Source organism: Hyaena hyaena, unplaced genomic scaffold (genome assembly GCF_003009895.1).
Source record: "Hyaena hyaena isolate Hyena2069 unplaced genomic scaffold, ASM300989v1 scaffold_377, whole genome shotgun sequence".
NCBI classification, from domain to species: domain Eukaryota; kingdom Metazoa; phylum Chordata; class Mammalia; order Carnivora; family Hyaenidae; genus Hyaena; species Hyaena hyaena.
In genome coordinates, this window is record NW_024081010.1 from 985,116 (window position 1) to 1,011,804 (window position 26,689).

Sequence of the window (26,689 nt, forward strand, 5' to 3'; positions counted from 1 at the left end):
AGCAGTAACGGTAAAAATCCGTAATCGTTTTGAGGCTATGGCTTAGAAGGATGTTAGAAGACCTTGGGCAGGATTACAGATTCTAGTTTTTCCTATGACTCAAATTAAGAAAGATACCCATAGTTTTTATATCAGAAAAAATCCTTGATATTCTTGTTTCACTCTACAATCCAAAGGGTCTTCTAGCTAGCCCAGAAAAGTATGCTTTCCCACCTTTTAACATCATTAATTCCTTTTAGTGGAATCTTGCTCCTTCTGACTGATCACTGAAAATTCAGAACAAATTAATTAATCTGAAATGTTCCTACCGACATACATACTAAATCTATGCAATAACCAGTGTTCCTTAAGAGGGCAAATCTATTTTATTTCCTCTTTTCTTCCTTGGGCTGACCTCATTGGGAGTTTTTGGACCATCAAAAAAAAATTTTTTTTAAAAAAACAACTACAGCCAAACCTTGGGGAAAAGAGTAAACATGAGTTTAAGTCATCGCTTGCCCAGCTCAACAAACACTGTTTTTGACACTTTATACTCTTAACTCGGCTGACCTGTTTACTCTCAACAAATACAACCAAATGTTATGAATTTCAAGGCAGGGCCCTTGGCACCCTCTTCCTGTCTCTCTTCCTTCTGCTTCATCACAACCACCTGCGGCCGGGAAAAGCACACCTTTTCTTGTCTTGACATCACTCCATGAACAAGGTCAATGAGCGAGCAGGGGGCACAGAGCCTTCGCCAGGTAATAACAACCCATGCAGATGTGAGGGTCAGTGGCAGGGAGAAACTCAGTCTTCCTTTTCTCCTCCCTGCCATTGGGATACTTTATAGTCTTAACTAACAGTTGAAAATTTGATAAGTTTTCAATTTTCTGGAAAGAAAAAGAAAACGCCACGTATTGGGGTATTCATGGTGAAATAGAGTTAGCAGATATAGGAGTTTAAAAATCGTAAACTTAATTTCTATTTTTCCAATGCAGATACCATGACAGGATAATTTTGTTATTAGAAAGGATAGAGATGCTACAAAGGCTGTGGGTGGAAAGAACAACCTGACCCGACACGAGAAGATATTTAATGGATATGGGTATGGATATAATGCAGATAATCAGAACCAAATGCATTATCTTGCTGCACTCTATTCTTTTCTACAACTACCATAAATTTTATCATGTATTTTAGGGAAATCAGAGGTGGACTATAACCATTGTACCTGAAGATTCAGATAGATGGGAAACAAAGTTGGTACCAATGCTTACGCATTTAAGGTCAGGAACTTCTGAATCCCTAGTGAAAGCAGATATAAATACAGGGTTTACGGAGGTGAGTGGATTAGCTCAGAGAAACGTTGGCAGTCCGGTCTGAAGACTCACTTGGTCAGAAAGAGCTGTCCTTGTTTTCTGTTTGGGGCTGGGATAAAGCCTCCACCAAGAACTGACACTTCCAAAATGAATATAGTGAGTGCATATTATTAATTGATCTTGACTTTGGTTTAACGCGCTGAAGTATTCCACGTAAGATACTGAGTTAGAGGGTTTAAATTAGACGTTTTTTTTCATGAATCGAAGGGAAACGGGTAAAAGGGGGAATCACAAGGCATCACTTCATGGTGTGATGGCTAAAACGGAAAGCTGAACAGACCTGCGTTCCTATAGCAAAGTGAAATAATACAAACGAAGTGCTGCTGGTGAAACAACTATCTTTCTTTTCAAATGTCATGCAGTTCTTCCACTTAAATTTTCTCCTTGCTTCCTTTTGCATCATATACACAGAGCATCAATGACTATACTCAAGTAGCGAGTGCACTGTTAATAATAAAAGCCGAAGGAGAAATGCTCTTTACTGTCTGGTACGGTGGCAGTGATGCTCCAATTTTCTTAAAAGCGATATTGACAAAAAATTAAGTTTCCTTTGAAAGCTATTATTGCATATAAATGAACTGTTTTATTCTCCCGCATTGGCAGTAAGAAAAAAAAATCCCCCAAATTTATAAAGATACCTCTCTTACGATACGTAACACTGCTATTTGGATATCCTACAACGCAATTTCTGCGTGTCGACTTAACTGCATAATAATCTGGTCCCCAAAGCACATCAAAAACCACACTCTCCCTCTTTACCAAAATTGCTATTGCTCTCATCAACTGGTAAGTTTAAAGCACGATCAAATTTGTTCTTCAATCACTTGAGCCCTGTTAATAAACTAGCTGTGTGCTCATTCATCCATTCGAAGATTTTGCAACTTCTTTGAGATATCTTCAAGAGGAATCTACAAAGACATGCTTGATGACAAGCTGACTCTGGAGTACACTTTATCACCACGTGCTTTGCTGCTCCACAGAGAATAACAGGTGACATGGCCCCGGAGAAGTCAAAGCTAATCTTTTTTTTTCTGTACATAATTAAAATGTTTTTCAAAACTATAGCTAACACATCATAGACTGCTTGCATAATTTAACAATCTGATGGGAAAAAATATTTATTTTTTCCCAGGGGAAAAAAATGCATTATTCAAGGACAGTTCTACCGCTTTAGAACCAAAGAAAGGAAGAAGAAAGAGAAGTAAGAATGAGAGGAGAAAAGAAAGGAAGAGAAGCATGCGCCCACAGCTGACGAAAACGGACAGAAGCACCGAAGGCCCACATTATAGAGCAAAAAATGGCACTTACCATTCTCACTGTCTGACTTGTTTTCGTGCTCCGTATCTGTCAGGGTCAGGGCGGAGTTGGACCGGCTTGACAGGCAGGAGCTGCGGCCTGATTTGACCCCCCTGCCCCAAAGTCTCATGGCATGCTCTGGGGACGTCACTGCTTCATTTTCAGTATCAGCATCTGACCCTGCACTGATAGAGTAACCTCTGTGGGGGAGCCCCATTTCCGCACAAAACGCAAGTCCTCTTCGAGTTGCTGGTTCACAAACTCCTAACTGCCTTAGGGTAAAATTCTGTCCTAATTAGGGGGAAAAAGAGATAACAACTAGTGAGTATATGTTTCATTTTCTTCTTCATCTTCTTTTTTTTTTTTTTTAAAGAAATCTCCCTAAAATAAACACTCAAGCATTCAGGTTTTTCAGTTATCAGCATCAGGTGTTTACATTTGCAATGCATGGCAGATGGTCAGGTGGACGCAATTATGGCAGGTGGGCGGGGCTCTGCCCCAAACCTCCCACACACCCCCACTCAGAGCTCCTCTGTCGACCACTTAAGCCTGTAAGCACCTCCAGAGAGGGGGCAGGCCAAGGAGAACAGACCATGACAACTTAGCCCAGAGAAATGACTGGTTATCAGTGATCGAATTCGGTTTAGCAACTTGGGAAGCAAGAGAAATTTCAGATTTCTCTCCTATGTCTTGTCTCTAGCCCTAAGCTCTGGGGTTCTTCCCACCCAGATGTGACTCCTTTGCAAGAGAAAAGAGACTAATTACTTGTTAAGTAGAAATGGGAGCTTGGTCAGTCTTTATTACATCTTCCCATCTTAAGTTGGCCACTGATGTAAACATGTATCATTGTGTGTGTGTGTGTGTGTGTGTGTGTGTGTGTGTGCGTGCGCGCGCAGATCCTATATTTTGGAGTGTAATGCCTTGAAAATTTGCAGACACATGACTTTCTAGACATTGTGCTTTAATAATCACCTGGAAACATCTGTATCGATCAGAGTAAACCAATTTTTGCAAATAAAGTGCACTCTAAAAATAAAGTGGGAGAAATATGTATTTAAAAATTAATGACAAAATCAAGTTCCCTGAGAAATAAACGGCTGTGAACCCTGCAGGCCTTTACTAATAAATTGAGCATAATAAAACCCACGACACGGCAATAACTTAAAGCAAAAGTGTTTAAATTAGGTGACACTTTAAAATGACTGCTCTTATTAATGACTTTGCCAATCGTGTATTTATTCTTGAAATTTCACATATGTTTTATGAGACTCTGGATGAGTAGAGAGAGAAATATGTTTGCTTGTACGATGCAGATATATGACTCTTCCATTTCTTGTCTCCTCTTGGCCTGATGGAGTCTGAGATTTAGGTACCGACCAGAATCAAAATCCATCTAAAGAATAACAGTACACAAAGACTGATTTAAATGCCACCACATAACACCAACCTTTTAAGGATATGAAGCATTTAGATCACTCATAGTTTTCATTTTCCTACTTCTATCTCTTCAATCTATGAACATTTTAAAGTTAATTGGCTGGTGTGAGAGATAAGAGAACACTGTATTTTTTAAAAGAGGATGTCATAAGTTATTTGTGATAAAATAACAACATGCTGAATCTTCTAGGAAATGAGTTGGACATGATGCACAATATAGTGTATATTTGGTTGTAAAAGTATCAGTAGCCTCCAGGCCCCAGCACATTTTAACTAGTGTGGTTAATTGCTTTATGGCTGTGGTCATATCAGAAGTTGGAATCAGCTTTATCTTGGTCAGACTTCGAAATGGGCTCTGACAATGACACTCATAAATAATGAAAATCTGTTGCTGCAATTAGCTACAAATGAAACCGCTTATCAGAGAGATTTGAATAAGTACCTGAGCCAAAAAATATGTCAGAAAAAAAAGAAGAAAAAAAGGAGAAAGAGCCCATTGGACAGTGAAAGGGTGGGCAAGCTTGATGAATTAAAGCACAGTACTCACAGAATTTTTCTTACAGAATGAGCGTAGCTTGTACTTATGAAAGTAAACCCAAAAAAAGGTCAATGTCATGGAATAGAGGTGGAAGAATTTCCCCACTGTTATTTATACATCACATTTAAATGGGGAAAGGGAAGACAGGGGTCAAAAACAGTTAAATATTATCATTAAACATGTTGATTTTTCAAAACAAGAATACATAATTTTTAAAAGGCAAAAATGAATGATTAAAACCTTCTGCATCTTTCCTCTATTTGGGGAAGGGCCCATATTGGAGAATAAAAATAAGAGAGAGGTTAAAAGCAATAAAAACTTCTTTCTAATCTCTGAAATGTAACTTAAAAACATTTTCCACGTTATTGACTTTTTACAATGATAACATCTTGATGCAAAAATCTATGAGGTGAAGGAAAGCAGAAAACTATCTTTAGTTATTTGTTACCCAGGTATGTAAACACAGTTCACTTTGCAAATAAATACCCGAAGCACCATTCCTATGAGCCAATATGTATATCCCAAACTGCTTCAACATCTGACCCTCGGAAATCAATGTCTCACAATAATTCAAAGCTCTTACAGGTTCTTTCTGAAATGCAAGCTAGAAAGCAAGCACACGCAGAGGAAACCCACTTAGATTGGCTTCCTGAATTTAAAAAGTTTGCTGTTTCCTCTGACCTCGGGCAGATCTAAGTTAAAGCCACTCACTAGCTCTGTTCAAATCACTTTACTCCTCTATTTTTTCATCTTTCAGGGCCCTCGTAACTTGATTTAAGAGATGCTTTATGGGGCGCCTGGGTGGCTCAGTTGGTTGAGCATCCAACTTCGGCTCAGGTCATGATCTCATGGTTCATGTGTTCCAGCCCCGCGTCGGACTCTGTGCTGACAGCTACCTCAGAGCCTGGAGCCTGTCTTCAGATTCTGTGTCTCCCTCTCTCTATGACCCTCCCCTGCTCATGCTGCCTCTCTCTCTCTCGCTCTCTCTCTCAGAAATAAATAAAACATCAAAAAAAAGATGCTTTATGTGAATGTGACTAGCATAAAGAAAGGCTAAATGAGAATGGCTTAAAATATAAACGCCTGGACAAATGTAATTGACAATCATCAAGAAATGTAGCATTTGATGATGAGGAGAGGATCATTTCCAAATAATTTCAGAACAGCTGCACCACCACCACCATTGACTTTACTCTTCCTTCATTCAAAAATATCTCTAGCCCCGACCTGTCTCAGTGCTTCGGACCCTATGGTTGCCAACTCCCCCCTTTGGTGAAGGATTCTTGCTTGTGGGATCCCTTGTTTTAATGCAAATACCACAGGGGAGATCTAGTGATCAAATGAGAATAAATTAGTTCTAGCAGGTTATTTTCCACAATCTAGCAGTGTTAGCAAGATGGGCTATACTTATGGAAAACAGATGATGGAGAGAAGAAAAGGTTTCTGATTCGGACAAGAGAGACAGCTGGTAGAAGGTATCACCGAGGAGGGTTGGGTTGAGTGAGGTTGTTAGCGAGGGCTTTAGGGCAATATACAAAAGTGGAAAGAGAAAGGCAGAAGATGCTTCTGCACCCAGCTAAAAACTTGGCCATCTTGCTTTGGCTTCAAGAAACATGAAAGAAATAAGAACACGTTTATTCTTATTTTCCATGTTTTCTTCAGATTGTGTTCTTTGCAATGGGTCTAACAACATGACCCTAATTTTCTTCTTTGTCATTGAGAGTCTTTACATTAATTCTGTTTGGCTAGAATCGGTGAAATAGGTATTTGTCTCCCACACACTGCATCTTGGTAACCCTGATCAGCAGGTTACCAACTGCTGCCAACGCAGAATTTTCTGCTATAATGTGAAGCAGTACCAAAACCATACACTGCAGCGAGAATAAAGTATACCTGAGGATGAAGTTCATTGTGATCACAAGGCAACGTTAGCTTGGATCGGATTAGGCATTTTTGTTTTATGATGCTCATAAATTTGAAGATCTGTTTTTAAAAACTCAAAAAACAACAATGTAGGCAGGTTGTATCATTAAAAAAAAGTTCGCATTTTGAAAAACGATGAGGAAAGCTCTGTCACAAAGTTCACAGGACCAGCTAAGAACAAATGCGTCAAGTAAGGTCGGCACGTAGCAAAGCCACCCCTCCCATAAAGGAAAGGGATTGGAAAATGGCTTGGCTACTTGGCCTTTTCTCACATAGCATCTATAACCTTGTCTGAGCAGGCAGGGACTTTTCAAGCGATGCCAAAAAACGTTCACCAGTAAACAAGACATCTACTATCTCTGGATGCCCTGAGAAGAAACAGATGATACTATTAGGTGGTCCAGTTCTGAACTCATGGTTATTCTCTTCCCTCCTGAATCTAGATTCCTCTAAAGTCTAGAGTTTGCTTTCTCTCTCTCCCTCCCTTGTGGGTTCTTTTTCATAAAAACAGCTCTCTTGAGATGTAACTCACAAACCATACACTGCATCCATTAAAATGTGCGATCCAATGGTTCCTGGTATGTGCCTTGTGGTGTGTAACTATCACCACAAGCAACTTTAGAATATTTTTATCACTCCCCCCCCCCACCGCACCGCACCACAAAGAAACTCTGTACCAATCATCAGTCACCTCCGATTGCTCCCCCTTACCCCCCCTCTCCTCACCCTGGCCCTAGGCAACCGCCAATTCACTCTGTCACTACAGATTTGCCTATTCAGGACATTTCAAATGAAAGGGACCCTACACTATGTGGGCTTTTGTGACTGACTTCTTTCACTTAGCATAATGTTTTGAAGGGTCATCCACATTGCAGTATGTATCAATACTTCCTTTTTAGGATCAAATAGTAGTCAATTGGATGGAATATCTGTAACAGGGACAAACTTAACATGTCTGACTCCATGCAGCTTCTATTTCCCTTGCTCCTATGACCTATGGGTTAAATACTTCTGGTTAGCCCCGCACGTAGGCATGTTACAGATAAGATCTGCAAAACCTGCTCTTTACCCAAACCCTCAAATGAGGAGATAAAGAAGTAGTTGTAGTGGTCACTTTCCCAAGTAATCAAGATTGAGAAATGATCGTAAGGCAAGTTGGGGGCGGGGAATCGAGACAGTGACCCATAGGGTTAAAGAGGTTCAATTAGCTGAGAGTTTAAAACTTTTTTTTCGGAGAACTGTTTCCTTAACCTGTTACTGTGTCTTTCAGATCCCACTGACAAAGTCACCAGCTGTCTCTGCAGAAGCCCAGACTCAAAGTCAACTGATATGGTCACAGCCTAGGAATGAGCAAGGCCCTACTTTCCTTACCCAGAGATAACTATCAATATCCCATGCAGCTTATGCCGGCTCTCAGGGCATGCTCATAGCCCCTTCTCCCTGCCCTAAGGTAACTTCCTGACATGTCAAGGGCTGAATTCTGCCTCACTCTGATGTGAAGTCTCCATCCCAAAATAAACACGGGGTGTGTGTTACATATATGTTTGCTCGATGCACATGGGCCGCCTTTCTTTATGGATAATCTTAAATTTCCCCACTGCCCCTTGTCATCAATACGTATGTAGTCTTATCCCTATGATTATAAAAAGCTTGTTTGTCCCCCTTTGGGGCAGCGGATTTGAGCTTGCCCTCCCATCTCCTCCTCTGGCTGCCTCTTGAATAGACTGTTCCCTTACGCATACCTGAGGTCTCAGTGATCAGCTCTGCTGTGTTTTGGGCCGATGGACCTGGTTCAGTTACATAATCCATTCATCAGTTAATGGACATTTGAGTTGTTTCCACTCTTTGATTATTATGAAATGCTGCTATGAACATTCATGCACAAGTTTCTGTCAATATATATCTTCACTTCTCTGTGTATGTACCACATGTGTTATTACCTATGGATTCTCTCTTATACCACCTTGTGAGAGAGTATACCATACTGCTAGTGTGCAAGGGGGAATTGGAATGGAGATCAGTGATCTTGAAATTTGGGGGACAAACCAAGGATTGTTGTGATTTTCAAAAGCAGTCGATTCTGTGGGCCTGCTAGATGGATTCATTATAATTATATCCTATTATTTTTTCTTTGCGTTCTATCATGCCGATTTATTGTTTGAAAATGTTTTTCTGTTAAAATTAAAAATACTCTTTAGCCCAGAAAGTCGACCTCTGAGGCTAAAATCACCTGATCTCAAATGTGCATGTACAAAGAATGATTACTACGTCATGGCTGCAAAAATTAAAATCACCGGAATGCTTACTAGGAAGGGAAGGGCTGAATATTTGATATACCCCATTCGATGGAACATTATGTGGGTAGCATAAACAGGGAGTTTGGACCTATATCTTTGGATCTGCAGGGAAGCCTGTCATATATATTTCAAGTAAAAAAAAATACAATTTGCAGAATGGTGTGTACAGTCTGGTCCAACTTTTGTAAAATAAGAAAGAGAACCAATGGATTATGTGAGTGCTTACGGTTTCGAGCATGAATAAAGGTGAGGCGGGCTAGAAAACTGTTGTGATGATCGTTTAGAAGGGATTGTAAGTAAAGGAAATTAGCAATGTTCTATATTATACTCATGAAGCTTTACTTTTCATGATAATCTCCTTCATCTAAAAAACATACTAAAGAAAAAAAGTCTATCTCCTTTAAAAAAAACCCAAATATATATTTTTTTGATTTGCTATGGTTTTAGCTCCTGTTCCATAATTAGAATTTTGATTTATTACCTTCTCTTGGAGAAGCTGGGTTTTAAAAATCTCTCCTTATTGGATGTGAAGAAGTAAAGTTATGTAAGAAATGTTGGAGCCCCAACACTCATATCTCAGCTTGTTTCTGCCCTTCCTTTCATCATACACGGCTTTTGAAAATGGTAGATATTCATTCATTTCTTCCATAGTAACAACCCTCAAAATGGAGTTTGGAAAATGGATAGCAGAATCAATATACACTTAATACACGGACATAAAATAATCTATAATTGTCTTTAAATATTTTCCTTGGTTGCTGTGAGTTTGGATGGATTCTCTCTCCTTAGGCACCAAGTGACATTTCTCCAAGGGTAGAGGATAACACAAAACTACAAACTGGGCAAATATTTCTTATTTGATGCTTGTGGAATTAATGTCATCATCATCTTATCTAGAGCTCCCCTTTTTTTGCTGTGTTCGCAAAATGATAAGAAGATCACACAAAAATAGAAATGTATGTAACTTTTTCCCCTTTGAGACCTAATGCATATTTTATGGGACAATCCAAATGCTATAACCTTCTTAAGCTATATTTGTCACTGTTTGCACAGAATACCCACCCTTGAACATGCAATAGAAATTTCAATGATGGTATAAATCTTTACTTATAAGGCCCTACACAAAACAACGTTTTAAAATTTAACTTTAAATCCCATTAAATACCTTAACGGCTCCACCCCATTTTACGCTATCTGTAAAATGCAAACATCTTCAGTTGCTTGCTCAATTTATCTGGTCATGTGATATTAACATCCATAACCACAGACCGACTCTATCAAATTCTTAGAAGACAGAGAACATGATCTGTATGTCCTGATTATATTCCAGTTTGTTATTCAAATCACGAGTCTAGTGGAAGCCACTGCTGGTTGGCCTGAGGGCACTGACCCTGAACTCAGCTGTGCTGGGCTCCTCTGCAGATGAGGACACAAGACAGGTGCCATGGTGAACTTGGTGGGGAGGGTGAGAAGGGGAAACCCCCGAGTATATTTGCAAGCAAAGAGAGCAGAGTTAAGATGAATGGCCCAGCGGCGCCTGGGTGGCTCTGTCAGTTAAGCATCTGACCTTTGGTTTTGGCTCAGATCGTGATCTCACAGAGTTTGAGCCTGGTGTCTGGCTCTTTGCTGAGCAGAGCCTGCTTGGGATTCTCTCTCTTTTCCTCTCTCCTCTGCCGCTCGCCCGCTCACACTCTCTTTTGGTCTCTCTCTCAAAAATAAATAAACATTTAAAAATGAATGGCCTAGAGCATATCCATTTTCTTCAGGAAAAGATCTGTGGAGTTCTGGGGGAGGGCAACCCCAGATAATGAACAGAAGGTCTGGTGACTCAAGTCACAAACATTCAGTTGTGAGTCTGCTGACTTGTAAGGAAAGAGCATCTTTGTAAGCATGAATCATGAAGGATTTATACACCCAACCGCAAAACAGTGCCATTTTGATACAAGCAACTATTTGTAATTAGAGAAATAACTTTGCAATTAGTTTTTATCAAAAAGCATTGTGAAATGAATTTGCTTATTTTCACTTAGCAATTATTCCTTTTAGAACAATCTAAGACCCGAGTGATCATCACATGCCTACAGCCTATCTGCTGGTATCTGAGTCAAGCTGCAGTAGGTATTGGTATAAATATGCATATGGTTGGGCATGAAGCAGCAGGTGTTTAATAATTGCGACTGAGGCGGCACCACAGTGATTCACAATGTGGATCCGAAACAGGCAACGTGGTGAGGACCGGATACAAATTTAGCAAGAAGCTGGGGGCTCAAGACATCAGACCAATAAAGGCCGAGGCAGGGGGAAAGGATTACCCCCACTGTGTCCAGAGGAGGGCTTTAAGCTACATCTATCTACTCACATCTTCTGGTAGGTAATCTACAAAGCAGGTTGGCCGCCAAGCCTGAAAGAAACAAACACTTGCCTCTTTAACAGCCAAAATTAGTTAACAATCAGTTAGGCAGGGTAGCTAAAAGACACATCTGAGAGGAAAACATTAACGTGAAACAATGATAAACTGGAGCTATTTAACTTGTGTCTTTAAGTACAGAAATTTAAGGTTGAGTAAACATGACCATCTAAATCCTTTAATCCCGCCGCTGACATTTATAGTGACTGAGAAGGATTAATCATTTTGATCTCTAAATGAATCATTTTAAGGAGTTAATATTTAAAAGTAATAAACTTTGGAGTTGCGGTAATTAGCCTGGTGTATCTGATTAATGTTTCAGGTTTTTGTCTTTCTTTATAAGACCCTACGCTCACAAAGAAAAAGTTTCCTCTGCATCAGTAAGTATTTCAGAAGTTATTTCAGAAAAAAAGGGTTTCAGATTCCTTTCATTTTTGTATGATGACAGAGGTGAGGGGGAACATTGGGGAAATGAAAAGGTTGGGGTATAACTGGAAATTCATAGAGGCATTAAGTGCTGAATGGTAAGACCATATGGTCATATTTCTTTTGAAGTCTAGGATCCGTTCCCATTATTCACTATAATGGCATCCAAGACTAAACTAAATCTCAGTCTTTAAAATTAAAAGCATTTTGCTCTTGGCCCTCAAATCTTCCTCTTTCACAATTTCAAACAGGCTGGAGTGTTTAATATATTTTCATAATGCAAAAAACACGAATAAATAAAATAAAAATAAGAGGAGTAAGAAAAAAAAAATGAATGCATTCCATTTCACTTCCGAAACAGGATACAATGGTACAGACAGACACATAATTGTTATCTTAAAGGCTGTGTTAATACTATTTTTACATCTGCCCAGTGCTGCTAATGACATTCTAAAATGATATGTATAACCTTCATGTTCTACATCTAAGAAATACGAATCTAATTCTTTTGACCTCTCCGGAACATACAGCATAGAGAAAGATTTTTAAATTATTTATCATTTTAGTAATATTCTAGTAATAAAACTTCCCTCCCTCCCCCCACCCAAGTAATCTATATCTGGAAGTTAAAAATGGGTCTTTTGCTGTTTGGAAATGGATGAAAATATTTTAAAGGCACGGTCCCACCTATGTGCCACCAAATCTTCATTCTCTTCCTCAGCACCATCCTGAGATGTGGTGGATGCTGTCATTCTAACAGGCAAAATGTCATTACCCGGGAAAACATTATAGAGCACTGCCAGTAGAAGTTGTTTCTAAGAAGTTGTTTTTCAGAGGATTGTGGTTATTGCTCAGGAGAGACCATGTGCCTCTGCCCGGCACCAAATGAAATCTCACCCTGGATGAAGTTGGATGAAAGCAAGAACCTAAACCTAAAATTTTCCATATTCAGCTACAAGTGCAGCCTGCTCTTTTTTCTTTTCTTTCCTTTTCTTTTCCTATCTTTTTTCTTTTTGCTTGCTTGCTTTCACTCTCTCTCTCTCCTTCTCTCTCCCCCCGCCCAGTACTATGAATGGATTTTTGTCCTGTTTACTTCATATTCTTTTATGCAAGTTTTTGAGTAAAGCAATTCATAAATTGCTCTCTTTCTTTGCTTGTGTTTTTTTTGGCCTCTTACTAAGCCCAAAATTCACAATTGTATAGAAAGTCCTTGCTTTGGCTAAAATGAACAAATCAGGAAACTCTAGACGCTGGCGAGGATGTGGATAAACGGGCACCCTCCTACACTGTTGGTGGGAATGTAAACAGGTGCAGCCCCCCTGGAAAACAGTGTGGAGGTTCCTCAAAAAATTAATACCAGAACTCCCCTATGACCCAGCAATAACACTGCTAGGAATTTACCTAAGGGATACAGGAGTGCTGATGCATAGGGGCACATGTACCCCAATGTTCATAGCAGCACTCTCAACAATAGCTAAAACACGGAAAGAGCCTAAATGTCCATCAACTGACGAATAGATCAAGAAGATGTGGTTTATCTATACAATGGAATACTACATGGCAATGAGAAACAATGAAATCTGGCCACATGTAGCAACGTGAATGGAACTCGAGGGTGTTATGCTAAGTGAAATAAGTCAGGCAGAGAAGGACAGCTACCACATGTTTTCACTCATATGTGGAACAGGACAAACTTAACAGAGGACCATAGGGGAAGGGAAGGGGGAAAAATAGTTAAGGAGAGAGAGGGAAGCAAACCATGAGAGACTCTTAAATACTGAGAACAAACTGAGGGCTGATGGGGGTGGGAGTGAGGGGAAGGGGGGCTATGGGCATGGAGGAGAGCACTTGTTGAGATGAGCACTGGGTGTTATATGGAAACCAACTTGACAACGAACTACAAAAGAAAAAAGAAAAAAAAAAAAAAAGAAAGTCCTCACATTAGGAATGTATTGTGTTCAGAGGTTGATCGGGATCAGTACAGCTGACCCCTGAACGGCTTGGGTTTGACTTGCATGGGCCCTCTCATATGTGGGTATTTTTTGATATAGGGTGGTGCTATAAATATATTTTCTCTTCTTTATGATTTTCTTAATAACATTTTCTTTTCTCTAGCTACCTTTATTGTAAGAATACAGAATATAATACATATAGCATACAAAGTGTATGTTAACTGATTGCTTACGTTATTGGTAAGGTTTCCGGTAACAGTGGACTATTAGTAGTCAAGTTCAAGAGAAGTCTAAAGTTCTACATGGATTCTTGACTGTGTGGGGTGTCAGTGCCCAGCCCCCATGCTGTTCAAGGGTCAAGGGATATACTCTCCCATGAAAACAACATGGAGGGAGCCATGATGGTGTGTGTAAGTTGTTAAGTTCTCTGTATCTGAGGAGCTAGAGCAACAGCACAGTATAGAGCACGATGCCGGGTAAGGAGGCTCTCTCCCTGAAAAAAATGTGTTCAGAATTCCAACCTACAAAACCTCTCACCACCATAGCTTCTTCCATTAATTTTCTGCTTTCCAAGGTGGGAGGAATTCCCCAAGCACAGCAGTGGTAGAGGCGCGGTACGCAAGTGCTCAGTGAGGGAAGCCAGGCTGGGAGCCTTGGGGTTAGCTACCGTCTGTCTCCGACTCACAGGAAAACCGATCACCTTTCCATATGTTTACCAACTACTTAAATGTGCTCTTTCACGAATGGTGTATCCATGCCGTTTTCCCATTGGACTGTTTGTCTTTCTGTTTTCAATTTGTGAAAGGTACTCTTCGTATTTTATATCTTAGACCTTTTATCTGTCACACGAGTTGTAAACATAATTCCCAAAGTAAACATTTTGTTTAGGGTATTTTTAATTTACATACTGAAGGTTTTAAAGGAGAAATTAACCATTTCAGCTCTTTCTTCTGGGTTTTGTGTGTCCATCAGAAGGGGCTCCCCTATTCTCGTGTGAACATGCAGTCTCTAGGGCAGGCTGTGTGGATTCACAACCGCTTCTTCCTTGCCTTCCTCTGTTATAAAAGCTGGAAAGCAAAAATAGTAAATGTTCCCTCTTCTCATGCAGCTAAGCGTAGCCAAGTATAACAGTTCTGAAAAAAGAGATGTAGGAAGATGTCTCTGGGGAGTAAAAAGAAACAGTCCAGAGGAGAGGACTTCTCACCTTAGCTTTTATTCGGTTTCAGCCAGGAATATGAAAACGAAAAGAACATTTGGGGATCCACAGGACAAAGGCCACAGGCGACAGATGGCAGAGTGAGCACAGACAGAAGGAACCGCTTCCTGATGGCATCTGGGAACCCTGAACAGCCCACCTCTAGACTTCTTGTTTGATAAGGAAATAAGTGTTAGATGTTGAAGTCATTGTTTTGGGAGGTTCCTGCTATCCATGGATCCAATCAATCCTACTTTATCCAGTCTTTCAAATTAACTTCTCAAATTCTTCCTGCTTTATTTTTTACATTTGTCTTTAATCCATCTTAACTTATTTTTGAATATGCTGAGAGATATGGGTCCAATTTTATATTCTTCCAGATGGATAACCAGTTGTGCCAGAGCCATTTATCAAGTCCCACTGAATAGAAAAACCGTTTTCTGTTTCATGCTGAATTTCCCTATAAACTAGGATCTATTTCTGAAATGTTAGTCTATTCCGCTGATTGACTTGTCCTTACTTATGCCAATATCGTAAAGATGGGATTACAGTGGCTTCACAGTATTTACTACATATATTTTATATATATATATATATGAAGGACATTTTATCATCACTATTTGCCATTTAAATACGTTTTTGACTATCTTCAGATTTATTCCTCCATGTGACCTTTAAGACCTCTTTCACCAATTAAAAATAATCCTTGACTTCCACACATTTATTCTGGGAGAATTGATATTCTTAGGGCATCAGTCTTCCCATGTAAAAACACTGACTGTCTTCCTATCTATTCAGATCCTGTTTTATGTTTTCCAATAACATTTTAGAGATCTCTTCATATAAGGTCTCATATCACTTTTATAAAACTTATTCCAAAGAATTTTATAGTGTTTGGATGTAATGCTTTATTCTGACTTCCAAAGCTAGCCAATTACTGTTTAATAATTACTTAAAAATAGTATTTAACATGAATTAGGCATTATACTAAGCAGTTTACATATATATTTATAAAGTTTTTTAAGTGTTTTTATTCATTTTTGAGAGAGAGAGAGAGATAAAGAGCACTAATAGGGGAGGGACAGAGAGAGAGAGAGAGACAGACAGACTCTGAAGCAGGCTCCAGGCTCTGAGCTGTCAGCAAAGAACCTGACACGGGGCTCGAACTGTGAGATCGTGACCTGAGCCAAAGTTGGACGCTTAACCAACTGAGCCACCCAGGCGCCCCATAAGCAATTTACATAAATTAACTCATATCATTCTCAACAAACTATAGATTGAAAACTAAGGTGCAATCTACGTGGAAGAAAACTGAAGCACAGAGAAATCAAGTAATTGGTCCAAGCAAGTTACTTGGCCAAGGTTAGGTCACTTGCTACTCAGCTAACAAATGGCAGACCTGGGACTCCAACACTGATCCCCTGGATCCAGAATTTATGCTCTTCACTATCTGCTACATTACCTGTGATGTCTTATATTCCTCTAAGTACCAATTTGCTTACAACTATTTCATTCAACTTCCAGAGACACGTAGATTTTGTATGTGTACAATTGACATGGAGTTCACAGAAGTGATGATTTTAACTTTTTGCAAAATAGGAATCAATTATTTAATTTTCTTCTCTTACTGCAATCGCTGAAACATCGAAAACGATTTTGAATAGTAATTGTGAGCGAGTAGATGAGTCCTTCACATATTCTTAATTTTAACTGAAAAGGTCCTAGGATCTCCTCCATGAGAATCCTGTTCAATCTTTTGATTGAACATGTTCTATATGACGAAGATGCTTGTGCTTTTTATTCTTGTTTTACTTAGCGAGTTTTACTTTAATAAGGAATGGTTTCTAAATTTTATCCCAAACCTTTTCATCATTTATTGATAAGATCATGTTTTTCTACTTTGATTTATTAATCTAATTATGTTAATAGATTTCCTAACATTGAAAAATCCTCACATTATACCAAGGATTAGTAACTTCTTGGTTATTAATTTGGCCTAGACTATCATCCTTTTTATACATTGCTAGATTCTTACATGCAAATAGTTATTTAGACTACTTTTTATACCTATACTGAGAATTAATTTTGATCTAGATAGCCTCTTTTATGTTCTATTTTCATCAAGGTTTTTGGTTACTATTAAGATGATGCCAGCTTTATAATACGAATTTTAGTTCCTTCCATCATGTGTGTGTGTGTGTGTGTATGTGTGTGTGTGTATGTGTGTGTGTGTGTGTGTAGTGTTAAATAGCTTTTTGAACCTTGGATTGAGCTCCATTTTAAAGGTTATATAAAATTCACCTCAAAACCTAAAATTCACCAAAAGGAACTATTTCCTTGGTAATGGTGCCCTTTTAGCCACTTTCCTAATCTCTTCTGAGATAATTGGTTTTGACAAGTTTTCTTCACGTTGTGAAATAATTTGGGGTCAATCATATTTTGTTAAGAAAAAATAAATTCCTCTAGATTTAAATTGTATGGAGCAGTGCCTCTTAGTTGTTATACCCTCTTCAGTACCTCTATTTTTGTTCTCATTTTTTTTTAATTGGGATCATCAAGGGCTTTTTATATCCTTGGTCTTTTTAAAGAATCAGCTTGTTTATTTGTTTTTAATTTCAGTTTTATCTTGATTATCTCCCTCTTCCATTTCTTTTAGTTTATTTCCTTCTGTTTATTTTTTATCCATTTCTTAGGCTGTATAGAAAACTTTTCTTTGTAGGTCTTTATTCTTTATATTTTCTCCTGTGTGTGTGTGTGTGTGTGTGTGTGTGTATGTATGTATATATATGTATGTATGTATATTTTTCCTATGATTATGGGTTTCTCTGTCTCCTGTAAATTTTGAAAGCAGAACTTTCTTTTCATTGCTTTCTATTGCTTCCTATCATAATCTAGGATTATCATAATCCATGAAAGAAAAAAGGTTTTGTTTGTCTATCTTTTTGTTATTTATTTCAAATTTTACTGAATTATATGATCAAATGTTTTGACTTATAAAGTCTCTACTTTTCTGATTTTTGTGGCTAAATGCACAATTCATTTCTGTAACTATTCTGTAGAATTATGAAAAAGTGTATCCTTCTATCTGATGGTTATAAATGTCTGTATTTATGTATTTTTAACTGAAAGTTTATATTTATATTATATAACTGCTTCCTTCTTTTTGTCTTTTAGGTCTGATTCCGAAGGAGGTAAAACAAAAGTATCCCCAAATAAATGTATTTTAACAATCATTTTTCTCCAATAGTTTCTGCTTTAAAACTTAGGTACTATATTGTTTAATGCATGCGATTCAAGAGTATTCATCCTTCTGTGGTTTATCATTTACTCTATGGTCCCCTTTTTCTTGTTTAGTGTTTTTAACAGTAAATTCTGCTGTTCCTAATATTAACACTGCCATTCCTTCTTTCTTTTTGTTCGTGGCTATTTACTTGATACTTCTGTATCCATCTCTATTCTCAACCATCTTTTTGCCATTCTACATCCATATATTATAAATACCAGTACTTTTTATAAACCAATGGAATAGTTCTGTTTATGTCAAATTCAGTGCATTTACATTTCATGTAATATGTTAATAAAGTAGATTTGCCTTCTTTCATCTCGTTTTATGGTTATTCATGATTTTACTTGTTTCCTCTTTTTCCTTCGAGCAGTTTCCGCTAAACTGATCAGATAGCAATCCTTCCCTTCCACCCTGCTAATGAGGTAGGTCTGTCATTCCCTTCCCGGCCCCCCCCTCCCCCGCTAATGAGGTAGATCTGCAGTGCTTTTCTCTTCCTCTAATGATTACCTCCCTTTCCTGACATTCGTAGTCAAATACATGCTTTTCATTACGATATGAATGCAAGGTTGCAATGATCTCCCTCTGCTCAAACTCCGATTCCCTATTTTCCCCCTCGCCCTCTTCAGCTGAGATCCTGGAACACTTTTGCTTTCCTTATCACTCCTTTCCACCTCCTGGGCGTTGCTAAAATTAGTGACCCATTTTAGTTCCAGCCTTTTTTTAAGGTTTCCCGTGTAGTGCTTCATAGACATTCCAACTGCTCCTTCATCATCATCTGGGAATTATCCGCATACATACTGCGAAGTTGACTGTTCATCACTGCGTCCTCTCCTTATGAGGGGCAGTGATCGTGATTGAGTTGGTACTGCTTCTTGAATGCTTTCTTCGACGACACGTGTTGCTGATATGATCTTCGCACGTCCCTAACTGCCTTGGATTTACTCTGAGAGATGACGGATGTCCTCCCTGCATCCCAGGTTATAGTTCTTTTCTCCTAGTAGATGGTATTGTCTTGTCTTTTACTTTCATGGTGGAAGGTGAGAAATTCATCCATATTTTTTTCTTTTGTAAGCAACAAGAAAAGTAGCTTTTTTGTTCTCCCCGCAGTATCTTATAAAATATCTTCATCTCTCAAGTTAAAAATATTCTTTAAGATGCGCTTAGAGGCATGTGTTGGGGTGAGTGTGTGTGTGTGTGTGTGTGTGTGTGTGAGCAGGGTACATACACACATGTGTTTTCTTTTTAATTTTACCAGGAACTTGGTTTCTGGTTTTGAGTTCTTTCTTCTACTTGGTCTTCAAAACTACGAACTGGATTTCATCAATGAACGCCCTTGTTTCTCCACCTAATCTGTTATATTTTTTCATACGTAAATGACGGCTTTCCCAGCCTAGCATTTGCTGGTTGTTGTTGGTTTTATTGCTGCTGCCCTGTTTTGGTACTTGGATTTCTGTAAGCACTCTATGCCCTTTAATTGAGGTTCAAGTTCTTCTCTTCCATCGCCAGTGCTCATTCTCTTTAGCAGCTTCCTGACTTGTTTGTCTTGCAGCTTATCCCACTTCCTGCAATCTGGGGGCCGCCAAGGACGTTGTGGCTTTCCTGGGGTGCTTTCGTGGTAAGTCCTGTTAGGCTCTAGAGACAAACCTCTCCCCTCGCTGTTTTCCTTGGCTGGCGCTCTCACAATATCAGAGTGGAGAAAATGCATCTGGTTAGGTCCTCCCAGCTCCCGAGGGGCCAACGAAAGCAGCTGCTCCTGCAAGACAACTTTCAGTCCCAGAAGGACCACCGAGACACAGGTCAGCCTCTCTCTGGCGGCATGACGTCACAGCCTTCTTCCTGATCTTCACCCCAGGGCTGCACCCCGACCCGAGCGCTCCACCGACAGGAAGGGAAAAGCTACCTGCCTCGCTTTGTCTGTCAGGACTCTGTTGAATCCTAGATCTCATCTGCACCCTGGATCCCTGCTCAGCTCAGAGCAAGTAAGGGGCTGTCTGGGGGATGTGTCCATAAGGCTCCCTTCAAGCCGCCATGATGTGGGAATCCTGGATGTGTAGTTACAGGAAAACTTGGACTGCTCCTCTGATGTTCTTTGGTTTTATCAAAGAGGGTTATCCTTGGTAGGGGAGAGGTGGAGCATCTGGAATATTTGTACAGAAGATGGACTCAGGACGCAGCCCACTAAGGAGGTGCAGCCGTGAAAAATCAGGGCCTGTGGGATCTGGTACCCTGTGACTAGCCTTAGATGACCAATGTCATGAGGGGAGAAGCAGAAGCCACATTTGGGAGTGCTGGGGACGACTGGGCCCTATTGACGGCGATAAGCAGGAAGAGAAGGCAAATCCCAGGGCAGCGGTAAGGAAAGGAGAGTTTCTGGGACTGGAAGCTGGCTGTCAGGGAAGACCTGCACCGAACCACACTTAGCAACCAACGAGGGCCCGTCTTTGTCAACACACCTTCCTCCTTCCCTTTTCTCTTTACAAATGTGTGTTATATTTGATTTCAGGAACTCATAAGTACAGACATAAGAACATTAACAGACATTAAAAACAGATAACCTCCCTCCTCACTGCCATTCTATACATGAGGAGTAAATGGCAGCCTTTTCATTTTAAAATTCTGCAAGTCACCACCCAATACCAATAAGAGACTGACTGGTAAACATTTTGGGTTAGGGCTGTCTCAGAGGTGTTCCCTGCAGATATAGGGTTCTGTGAAACAAAGGCGTTCTTATTTCCAGACATCGCCATGTTTCAAAATTCACCCTCATGGCCAACATTCCTTGTTGGAGTTGATAAACATTTTCGTTCAGTCGGGGACACTACGAGCAATGAATGTAGTGCAGAGAGAGAAAAGAAAAAAAGGTCTCTTACTTTATCACTTCTCTAAAACCGTGAGATGATCTTACGCAGCTGTTTCAGGAGAAATGTGTCTCAGACCTGACAGAATAAATTCTCTTCAAAGATGAGTCAAAGAAATTGGTCTCTAAGAATGTAAAACAGGCCGTTGTTACACTAACCCCATCACACCTACAGAGGGTTCCGCAGCTGATAAAACAACAACTATTCTCAAAAACCACAGAAGAGATTTGAAAAGAGAGAGACAAAGAGGTCTATGAGAGATCTAGTCAAATGACACATTACTATGAGAATGAAACCATCTCCCACAAATCAGGTAATTAAGAAGTATCACTCCCCAGGCAGTAGAGGCACAAAAAACGATCAAAATCAAGTTGGGTAACAGGCCACCAAATTGGTCAAGAAACATAAAAGCATCGTATTTCTAGATTTGAATTCTCCACGTAATTGCATTCACAGGGGTCTCCCCTCCCTTCCTGGGGCTACAGCGGCCTTGCCTGTGTCATTTAAAGAGTGAGCGGAATGAGGATTGACAAGTTGTTTTAGGATTCCGCGGACAAGCTACATTAGCATGATTCTTTGGAATCGTTTCAAAGATCTTCGGCTACTAGTAATATTTTTCATCCCTCATTTTTATTATGTGGATGATGTCAGGAGCTGTAGCAGGAAGCACATTTTGTCAATTAAATAATTAATCCCACAGCAGACTTGTCAGTGAGGAAAAACTGACATTTGTCAGGTTCAAAGACAACGGGAGCCTGGAAAATTTATCAGGCCTGCTTGAGAAACACGTAATCTGAGAGCAAACGTTCCCTCGTCATTTCTCTCCTACATTCGCTGCTCCTGCTACACACATTCCCTGTATCAAATCACAGGAGAGAGAAAGGATGTGCACAGCTCGCTCTCCCTCAAACCCACCCCACAGCTTCCCAACGAGCCTATCAACTGTACCCCGTACAGCTGGCTCCAGCCTCCTCCTGTCCTCCAGCCGCACCATCACAAGTGGCCCAAAATGACACCAACAAGGCAAAGGGGAATTCTGACCCGCAATTGTTTGCTCTCGGCTTTGGCCACGGCACAGAGGTTGGATGCCAAGCGCTCGGGGCAGACTGGCCCCGGGTTCAAGTCCGGGCTCAGCTGTCGCTAGCCCTGGGGTGTCAGGCCTGTCCACCTGGGAAAGGAGCACCCGACTGGGACCCACCTCACACAGGGACCGGGGGGCGGTCGATGGTGGTGCACATAACCAGGGTAGCGCTATGACTGGAGCACGCTGAGCAATCAGGGCACGTCAGCCATGCACAGCAGTACATTCCAGTTATGTTCTTAATGTGTGATTTACGCACGCGTCAGGTAGGACGCGGCCCTGGCGCACCCCCACGCCTGCTTCTCCTTTCTCTCCGGCCCTTGAACCTCTCCTCCCTGCTCCATGCAGCCACTCCTGACAAGGGGCTCCCTCTCTCTTCCCTCTGCCCCTCTCCCATCTCCCCTTCCTGGCTGGCGAGAAGCTGAGTAATAGTACCGTTCGGTCCCCTAAGAACCTCGGTTCAGGGTTTCCGCAGATGGCACCGCTGTGTCATCGACAGCAGCCTGCACTGCATTAGCGCTGCCTAGGAGGTGAAAACTTCAGCTCGCTATTTTTAACCCGTTTAACCATCCTTCGTGCTGCCAAAGCCAAATGCTTGCTTGGGGTGTAGATGAGCCTCCCCCACGCATCACGCCACATGTGCTGATTTCTGTTTTTCTTTTAATGGCATTCCACCATGTATTTTTTTTTTTTTTTCCGATAGGGCACTAAACAGTTGTTTTTGGTACAAAAAGCAAGACTTCACACTGGGTTCAGATTGCATGCATTTCACAGTACCTACTATTTTTTAAATTGGTGGGAAGTGTACCCTGATAATCTATGTCAGCTGTGTAGACAATAGGAAAGAAAAAACAAAAACAAAAAAACTCGGGTTTGGGATTATAAGACATGGTGCAGTGAACTTCTAAGTCCCTTGGCTTACAGAGGGTATGTATCTCCAATATATGTTTTATAGCTTCCCTTAAAAGCTGGCTCAGGCGGTTAAGTGTCCAACTTAGGCTCAAGTCATGATCTCACAGTTTGTGAGTTCGAGCCCAGCATCAGGCTCCCTGCTGACAGTGCAGAGCCTGTTTTGGATTCTCCATCTCCCCCCTCTATTTCTCTGGCCCTCTCCTGATCACACTCTCTCAAAAATATGTATATAAACATTAAAAAAACCTGAATCTGAAAAAAAACTGGATTAAAAATATGAAGCTACTATATCCCCTTTCATAAATGATGATACCTGTAATATTTGTAAGATATATTTCAGGGGGGAAAGATTTCTCTTTAGCAAATCGAATGAGTTTGCTTTCTTGGAGGAAAACTGGTTTAGGTGAGTGAATGTCCTCTCAATCCACTTAGGATGGCTCTTTGCACAACATGGAGAAGAAAAGAACCACGGAAAATTTCCAAACTTCTGCATGATTTATTGCATTATTACTTTTTCTTAAGCTTGTTCCTGCTCAATATCAAACTGTTAGTCACACTGTTTGTAAGGTGATTGGGAAAGAATGAATATATTCTTTACATTTGAAGTTTAATTTATTTTTCCTCATTTCCTGATTAAATTAGCTAAGGGATGCTAAGTTCTGTGTCAATTGACTATGCGATACAAATGTAAGAGGGCTTTATTTTTATTAGTAGTAATCTTGCCCACATCTCCAAAAAATGTACTAGGAAAAACAAAAGAGAACTCGGGATGCCAAATTTAAAATCAGCTATTGTCTGAAAGCGTGGAGGTTGGTAGGTTTAAGACTGTGAAGTAAAGTTACAGAGCAGCAAACAGAGCATAAAAATGTTCAATAAATACATTTGAATGGCCAAACCATAATGGATTATATTATGCGAAGCTAGGATGTTTTAAGGTAGAACCTTAATGTTCTAGATTGCCTGCCAGAGAGAAACCTGAGCCCTCCCATAGTAAGTTCTTGTATGAACAGACAGACATGAGCACGTGGCCTACAGGGCTCATGAGATCATTCAGAAATAGGACTGTTACTTTTCAGTGATGGAAAGGGCTTTGCTTGTCAACCTTTCTGGTTCCCTTATATCAGTTCTAACTGCAGAAACGATGTCAGCGAGCACCTTCCTGAGAGGGTGAGGGAGCCCAAAAGAGCTGGGTTTCAAGTTTATGCACAAATGCTAGCTGTGTATAGAATCACGCACCTCACATATAAAACATGCTCAGTGATTCTCGCCTGGGTGGCTCAGTCGGTTCAGCGTCTGACTTCGGCTCAGGTCATGAGCTTGTGGTTCGGGAGTTCGAGCCCTGTGTCAGGCTCTGTGCTGACAACTCAGAGCCTGGAGCCTGGAGCTTTGGATTCTGTGTCTGCCCCTCTCTCTGCCCCTCTCCTGCTCATGCTCTGTCTCTCTCTCTTTCAGAAAAAATAAACATTAAAAAAATTTATATGTGCACAGTGATTCTCTACATGTATCGGTACCCTTATCTGGGGTTAATGTTTCTGTGGGTGGCTTTCTACCTTTAAACTGGAATACTACGTGACCATCTAATTTCTCAGAAACCTGAATCAGGGGCTAGACATCAAATGTGGAAAATAATCATGTCAGCTATAGAGGGGGAAAACGTGACCCCCTACAAGTGGGCACCATTTGCATGTGCCTTGTTTTATAAGAGCAGCGACCTACCTTGTCTGGTGTATTCGTCTGCTTCTCTGTGAACCAAATCCTTTACTCTGTTTCCGTAAAGCAGCCGTGAGGAATCATGGTCAAAAGCTTTCAAGGTTTCACTGGAGCTGTAGGACTTCTGTGTGGGGACCCTACACTCCTCATTGTCTGCTGAGGAATTTGTATAACGCCGTTCCTTTTCTCGTCTGCTCTTGGTCAGCGAACAGTAAGGCCTACGTTCTTTCACATCCATACTTCATTCCTTCTGGGTGCACATCCGTCCTGGTCAGCACAGATTACACTCAGGAATCAATTTTCATCGGCCTCTCTGCAAAGATAAAAGGTTTGTATCACGTCAGCATAACATTCATCTAACTACTAACCACCTCACAGGGTGCCTGGCTGGCTCAGTCCATCAAGCATCCAACTTAGGTTCAGGTCAGGATCTCACGGTTCGTGGGTTCAAGACCCATGTCGGGCTCTGTGCTGACAGCTCAGCGCTTGGATGGAGCCTGGGTCTCCCTCTCTCTCTGCCCCTCCTCTGTTCACACTCTGCCCTCTTCTCATTCTCTCTCTCAAAAATAAATAAACGTTAAAAAATTATTAAAATCTGACCACCCTACATCCTTCTCAATGTGGAGAACAGTGGAAAGAAACACTACTGCCTATCTAGAAAACCTGCTTTCAACAGCAACAAAAGGGAAAATTTGTGAAATCACTGTAAAATGTCCCGCAGTCCTAGAAAGTGAGGCAAACTTTCTATTACAGAGTATTATGGACGCTTGTTCAAGTTACTATCACTGATAGTGATTTTCATATTAATAAAAAACATTAAGCTCAAGATCAAATTTCACTATGGAGGCCCGCTAAAAGTTGGCCCCAATGTGTCTGTTAAATTTTCCACCACGGGACCATTTTCTCTCACGGTCTTTTCGCCATTCACAGATAAATTCTTTCTTTTTCTAACAAAGTTGTGTATTGTTTTTATTTCTTTGATTTTTTTTTAAGAGCGGGAGCAAATTGGGAGCATTGTGGATGCGAACTTTTGTCAGATACCTTAAGCATTTTATTAATTTTTACAAAGACTTTTTCTTCAGCAAGCACAATTTTCATGTTTCAAGGATCTCAACGATGGATAAAACGGATCCTTCGCCCTGACTCGTCTCCTAAAAATGTATTTTCCTCTCCAGAACATGAGTTTAATCCAGGCCATCCTGACTGTAAGGCAATTCAAGTGGCTAATTTGAGGTGGTAGTTTTTTGCAAACATCACTGGCAACAGTAAGTCAGAAGGAACAAGGCCAGTTGTGTTTCTTTGCTTAACAACTGTCTCTTTCCAGAGTTTGCTGAACTGACAGGGTAAGAGTGAATGGGCCTGAGGAGGGATGGCTGCCCGGGGTTACTGTTCATTTTATTTTTTAATTTATTTTAAAGTATATTTATTTAGGTAAGTAATCTCTACACCCAACGTGGGGCTTGAACTCATGACCCCGAGATCAAGCGTGGCAGGCGCCACAGGCTGAGCCAGCCAGGTACCCCTAATCTGCATTTTAAATGGTTTTCCTTTGTCTTTACTCCTTCTCATTTGGCCTTTCTCTTACATCTGAAGGTCCTCAATGGCCTTCAGGGTTGGCTCCCACACCACTCTGACTTTCCTAAATTCACTTGTTACCAGAGTGATTCCATAATCAGCTTGAAACAAATGATTTCTGGTGGTCCCAATTCTTCTCTTCGGTACCATATCCTTAGGACTGTGACTTCTATTTAGATATCTTTTTCTATGGAGAATCCCTCTCCCAAGGAATCTCTCCGTCTCTCTTGATCCTTGGCTATCATTACCCACATCACGCCTCTCTTTCATGTGCTTTCAACATGGTGTCTTGGTGCTGACTCTGATTCTCCCACTTGGGCTCCGCTTACATGTAGGCTGTCAACAGGTGTCTTCCGTTTGAGCAACGTTAGGACTCTTCTACCTTTCACTTTCTGATTTCTGCCTTCCATCCAGCTATAAGAATAGTGGTGAAATTCT

The 26,689-nt window shown here is 40.5% G+C and overlaps 1 protein-coding gene across 1 annotated transcript; it reads right to left on the reverse strand.

The window, feature by feature from the left end:
• Positions 1-1,252: 1,252 nt before the first annotated feature.
• LOC120244284 (teneurin-3-like) lies at positions 1,253-24,914 on the reverse strand. Its single transcript, XM_039250690.1, has 3 exons — positions 24,683-24,914; positions 2,667-2,945; positions 1,253-1,284 (listed from the first exon to the last, which is right to left on the reverse strand). The coding sequence occupies exons 1-3, from the start codon at positions 24,912-24,914 to the stop codon at positions 1,253-1,255; spliced, it is 543 nt and encodes a 180-aa protein (XP_039106621.1).
• Between the last annotated feature and the right edge of the window lie 1,775 nt (positions 24,915-26,689).

Coding starts and splice junctions, on each gene's coding strand:
- LOC120244284 (XM_039250690.1), bottom strand. CDS start 24,914: ATGGATGTGAAAGAACGTAGGCCTTACTGTTCGCTGACCAAGAGCAGA. Junction 2,946..24,682: donor AGACGAATACACCAGACAAG/GTAGGTCGCTGC, acceptor CCCCCTAATTAG/GACAGAATTTTACCCTAAGG. Junction 1,285..2,666: donor CAAGTCAGACAGTGAGAATG/GTAAGTGCCATT, acceptor TGCTTTCACTAG/GGATTCAGAAGTTCCTGACC.